This window comes from Rosa chinensis, chromosome 7 (assembly GCF_002994745.2).
Source record: "Rosa chinensis cultivar Old Blush chromosome 7, RchiOBHm-V2, whole genome shotgun sequence".
In the NCBI taxonomy this organism is placed as follows: domain Eukaryota; kingdom Viridiplantae; phylum Streptophyta; class Magnoliopsida; order Rosales; family Rosaceae; genus Rosa; species Rosa chinensis.
In genome coordinates this window covers 65,203,690-65,208,811 of record NC_037094.1, presented here as the reverse complement: position 1 = coordinate 65,208,811, position 5,122 = coordinate 65,203,690, and the positions used below count along the sequence as shown (strand labels likewise).

The 5,122-nt window shown below is 38.8% G+C and overlaps 2 protein-coding genes across 2 annotated transcripts; both read right to left on the bottom strand.

Moving 5' to 3' along the window:
• Window positions 1-335: 335 nt before the first annotated feature.
• On the bottom strand, window positions 336-1,196 carry LOC112175231 (probable receptor-like protein kinase At1g80640). Its single transcript, XM_040509868.1, has 3 exons — window positions 1,063-1,196; window positions 704-954; window positions 336-608 (listed from the first exon to the last, which is right to left on the bottom strand). The coding sequence occupies exons 1-3, from the start codon at window positions 1,112-1,114 to the stop codon at window positions 372-374; spliced, it is 540 nt and encodes a 179-aa protein (XP_040365802.1). The 5' UTR covers window positions 1,115-1,196; the 3' UTR covers window positions 336-371.
• A 1,291-nt stretch (window positions 1,197-2,487) lies between these two features.
• LOC112178419 (PHD finger protein ALFIN-LIKE 4) lies at window positions 2,488-3,620 on the bottom strand. The gene is made up of 2 exons (XM_024316568.2): window positions 3,226-3,620; window positions 2,488-2,934 (listed from the first exon to the last, which is right to left on the bottom strand). Exons 1-2 carry the CDS (start codon window positions 3,340-3,342, stop codon window positions 2,665-2,667), a joined length of 387 nt encoding a protein of 128 aa, XP_024172336.2. The 5' UTR covers window positions 3,343-3,620; the 3' UTR covers window positions 2,488-2,664.
• Between the last annotated feature and the right edge of the window lie 1,502 nt (window positions 3,621-5,122).

Below are 5,122 nucleotides of genomic sequence, written 5' to 3'. Positions count from 1 at the left end.
ACACAACTACTCTATTTGGTTTCTGTTGTGTGTTATGAATCTCACACAACAGAACTTTGTTTCTTTTGTTGTTGGTTGTTTGTTCACACAACTGCTCTATTTGGTTTCTGTTGTGTGTTATGAATCTCACACAACAGAACTTTGTTTCTTTTGTTGTTGGTTGTTAGTTCACACAACTACTCTATTTGGTTAGCTGTAGTGTGAATATTGTAATCAAATTGAGTAACAAACCAGTGACTATTGGACAGTAATTACCACATCAAAAGTACTCAAATCCATATCATTCCATTACCATTTTTCAAACATCCATACATTCAAGTGACTAGGTAATGTACCAAACAAGAAAGCATTCCCAGCTAGCTACACATGAATCAAAAGCTGATATAATATCTTTTCGCATCAACAAAACCTTCTTGTGCCATTTGCAAATGTCTTTCTCCATCTATGTTACTTGATACCAATAGAAAGTTCATACCATACAATTGAGTTTGTAAGGAGCCATTCTGCATCATTTCATACACAAGAAACCTTGTTTTTCCATGAACACAGTAACCCAAAAGTTTGATGATGTTTTGATGCCGAATTTTTCCCAACCAGTTCACCTCATTCTGCAAAGCAAAACAAGGTTTCATAAAACACAGGACCTCAACAAGAGAATCAGATTCAGGAAACTGAATCCAGAACCAGTTTTGGATGGAATTACCTCAAATTCTCTTTCAGCATCCTGTCTTATGCCGTTTACTTTCTTAACAGCTGCAATGAATTTTCCATCAAAACTAGCCTTGTAAACAGGTCCAGAACTACCCTCACCCAAAATATTACTTTCACTGAACTTGTTTGTTGCAGCTTCCAGCAATTGATAATTGACTACAACAACCGAACCCTTTCTATTCTCCAACATCAAGGAATTAAATTCAACCATAAGTGCACTCAATGGCGTCCCTATTGGAACCTCTTCACATGCATACAAAGAAAGAAAGAGAAAAGAAATGATGAGCATTATTGACTTATAAATTAAGTAGGAACTTAAATTTAAATGAAAATTGAATGAGAAGAGGATATCGTTACTTGACACCACCAAGAGAAAAGTAAAATGACTTAGATGGAAGGGCATTGTAGTTCCATGAGCAAATTACAGGTGAGTTTGGGATTGCAATGGCTTAATCATTGGTGAAACTGCAAGCATCAGTTCTTGAGGAGCCTAACAAGAAATCATGACGTCTCTCAACCTTTTTCACAAGAAATCAATTTCAGATGATCATTAAAAGCCTTAACCTCATGCTAATTTGGCAACCAGCTACTCTAGGAGCCTAACAAGCTACATAAGCGAACCGTTGCACTATTTAGAATTGACCAAATACGAAAATCATACGCCAATCAGCACATGTAGTGTACATGCAAAACTAGAAATTCTGCCTGAAATGCAGAAGTAATAACTGAATCAAAAGACAGGCCAAGACAAACCTGATCAAGTGCAGATGCGAAGAGGTCTAAGACATGACCCTGGCTAACTAGCTGCTTCGCAAGACTATCATAAAACTTGACTGCTTTCTTAAAGTATGGGGCCGCATCCTTATCCAGATCTTTATGGGAACGTACTGGTTCTGATAGATCTTTTGAAACGATCTGCATAATATCAACAAGATTCAATATATTTATCTTCCAGAATTTGGAAAACATATTTCAAATATTAATATTTCCGGGCAAGACAATTCCACTGATCAATTAAGAGATAACATAACCAAGTGACCCCAAGTCCAATATGCCTACCTAAACTGTAATGCACAAAGTTACATATGCAAAGGAATTAAGACCAGCCAGACGTAAAGATGAAAAATAAATAAAAAATAAAAAACTCAATAAAGCAAATAATTAACTTTAAAAGTCTTAGAAAAGGTTTGTGGAGTCAAGTAGCAATTAGGACCAGACAGCACAAATTTTTGAAATTGCATATAAAAAAAATCATATAATTTAAGTTAATCTGACACTTGAGAAATGGATTGCTTAAATAACAGACTCGAGGTCCAGGACCAATTAAAAACTAAAGAAACTAAAGAGAGTTAGTAGAGAAATTGAAAATAGTTATCAAATGTACTGTGAATTGTTGGAGGTTGCAGACTAAAACACAAGGCAGATCAATAAGACTTCAAACAAGAAGATTGACTATGCCTTATTAACAACTAAATTAAAGTATCGAAGAGAGAATACATCCAGGAAAGGTTTTGGTCGTGTACGACAGATACAAAGAACACAACATGCCATCCTAAGTTTAAAACTTATTACAAATGAGACGGGAAAAAATAATGGAAAAAAATTCTATTTGCATCGTGGGCATGCATCATATTTCAATTATAATTATTCCACTCCGGGTGTGATTACTGAAGCCTATCACAAAATACATATCTCTATAAACTGGAGTAACATTCTTTCCTGGATTGAATTACCCCGAAATCTACTTCAGTATTTTTGACCTAACATTCAAAGAAGGGTTCCCAGATGATAAATATCCTAACACGAGAAATTAAAGAGAATATTTGAAACCTAAACAATATCCCAGATGAGTTTTCTAAACTGCAGGGATGAGACCAAGAGATATGAAAACCTGACCTACTAGACAATTAGCACTCACGCATGACAGCACAGAAACAGCCACCTCCACAACCATCAAGGTCGGGATCTCTTGTTGCTGCAAGATGGACATTTGTACTGCTTAATATGCTCGGCCCTTGCTGGGGTGATCTTCACACACTTGCCATGGAACCACTTCTCACAGACATCGCAGCAAATCCAAAATTCATCAGATGCATAGTTCTCTCCACAAGACCCACATAGTGTCTCTCCATGCTCATCCTCATCTTCATCTTCTGTGCCATCCTCATAGTCTTCCCTTGCTTGCATTACCTTTGCATACTTTCCCTGAGACTCAGAACCTCTCTGCATTTGCCAACCCAATATGAAATTTAGTTAGCATGTGCCCAGGTAGTTGAGCAACCAAAGATAATAGAACCAGTCTATGCAGTCAAGGGTAATTTTTGCATTGTACACATGTAAGAGTGATGAACAGTTTCCACATGGATGTCCTAATCCTATGTCATAACAGAACTTCAAAATTTAAGCAGAACCCTTTGAATTTGAAATAGCTTCCATAATTTAGCCAACAGCAAACTACTCATAATTTGATTTACATTATGAGATTAAAAAACTAGAAAACTAAGTTCTTCAGACCTTCGAATTTGATTTAGGTCTGTTGCTGCCATGATTTGAATTTGTTGACCTCTCCTTTACTTGTTTCTTGGCTGTCCCTGTAACAATCTCAAATATAGTTGGAAGCTCATTTATCATATTAAAAAGGCGTTTCCTGCAAAGCAGAAACCAACATTATATTGGTAGCAGAACTTGAGGAACCAAACATCAAAGAGAAGCACGAAGAAACTAGAAAACACACGAGAAAATAAAGTTCAGGTTATGGCTAGCAGACTCTAGGGAGACCAAAGGAAAGGCCACATTCCCTACTGAAGGGTATACTTCCTCTCTAGGAACCCAGAACAGTAACTTTACTAACGACCAAGGATAATGATTATCCTCGTGATATTCACACACTGATGATGATACGGTACAAAGATGCATACCTATCAGTTTTATCAAATTGAAACCTAGCACCGAAGTAAAAGGCCACTACAAGTAACCATGCATCACTGTGGACAGCAACCAAGGATAACCAGTCTTTTTCTTGCATCCCATCTCAGTTACAAAACAAAATTACCTCAATGTTGTCACCACTGTCCGTCCAGGCCACCGGAATAGTCCCCAAGCTCTGCCCATTCTTATGCCACAACGATATCTTCTTATCATCTCCGGCACTCACCACAACCAAATCTGCAAAATCACAACCCACATTAAACAGAAAATTCACCTAAAAACTATTGATTCATAAAAACAGTTGCAAAGTTCGAAACCAAACGCAAAGAAATCTATAACCGTCTTCGAATTCATCAAAATGAAATCAACAAATGAAGAACAAGAGTGAGAGTGAGAGTGACTAACTGGTGTGCCACAAAAGAAGACCAAACAACTCGAAAATGAACAATAAGAATTTTCTTATCAAACATCCAAAAGAGAGCGACGGAGGAAGAGAGGAGAAGCACCTAGTAGTCAAAATTACGAGCAATACACACTGGGTATATTGCAATTAGGAGCAATACACCCAAAACACCAAACATCATGATTCACAAATCTGGACACCAAACATCATTATCAAACATCATCAGCATGGGTACTGGGTAATCGATGTTTACCTTGAAGGAGTCGCAGAGATATACAGAACTGCAGTGAAGGTGACTCGGTGGCAAAGGAGGTGGCTCAGGCAGACTGAAAGGGGAGGTGGCTCGGTGGCAGATCGAGAGAGAGAAATCGCGAACCAAAATGGAAGGCGGAACCAAAATGGATTTGAACGGGGAGAGAAATCGCGACCGGTGGCAGATCGAGAGAGAGAAATCGCGAACGGTGGCATAGTCGGGACCGGCAGCAGCAAAGCATGATAGCAACAAGCTAGATCGAGAGAGAGAGCTAAGTGTAAGGGATATGCAGTCGAGAGAGAGAGTGTAACGTCCCGTATCTCAATTACCCGTTTACTAGTCATTTGGACGGTAAACGACTTTTATTTTCACTTTTACTATCGTTCCAGTACGTTTAGTGGCCCTAAAACTCGACTTTTTGTTCGGGTCAAAATTTGAGAAAATGTTCTTCATGAAAGTTGTAGGGGACGTTAAACCGAGCGCGTGCATATGTAGTACGTAAAAATTGGACTTAGTATGTGAGAGTTATGGCTACAAATGTAGAATTTACTGTTCATGGTAAGTTATATATAAATGGAAATTACTGTTGGTAGATTTCTATTTTTGGAAACCTACCCAACCGGGTAACTCTCCTTTCTCTCTCTCCCCGACTCTTCCTTCCCTCTCGGCCGAATTCCTTCCCCTTCGATTTCTTCCTCTTCCGGCCGACTCCGGACGTAATCCGGCCACCCCCAAGCTCGGTTTCTTCCCCCAGTCACGTCTGTGGAGGTATCTTTGGACGATTTGGCCGGAAAAGCTCGGATCGAAGGAAATTCCTCCCCGGTTGC

What these genes read in the sequence shown, in the direction of transcription:
- LOC112175231 (XM_040509868.1), bottom strand. Translation starts at nt 1,114, where the DNA reads ATGCCCTTCCATCTAAGTCATTTTACTTTTCTCTTGGTGGTGTCAAGT. An exon ending in CTTGGTGGTGTCAAGTAACG is followed by an intron (nt 955 to 1,062) that starts ATATCCTCTTCT and finishes ATGCATGTGAAG; the next exon opens with AGGTTCCAATAGGGACGCCA. An exon ending in ATGCTGAAAGAGAATTTGAG is followed by an intron (nt 609 to 703) that starts GTAATTCCATCC and finishes TTTGCTTTGCAG; the next exon opens with AATGAGGTGAACTGGTTGGG.
- LOC112178419 (XM_024316568.2), bottom strand. Translation starts at nt 3,342, where the DNA reads ATGATAAATGAGCTTCCAACTATATTTGAGATTGTTACAGGGACAGCC. An exon ending in GACCTAAATCAAATTCGAAG is followed by an intron (nt 2,935 to 3,225) that starts GTCTGAAGAACT and finishes TGGCAAATGCAG; the next exon opens with AGAGGTTCTGAGTCTCAGGG.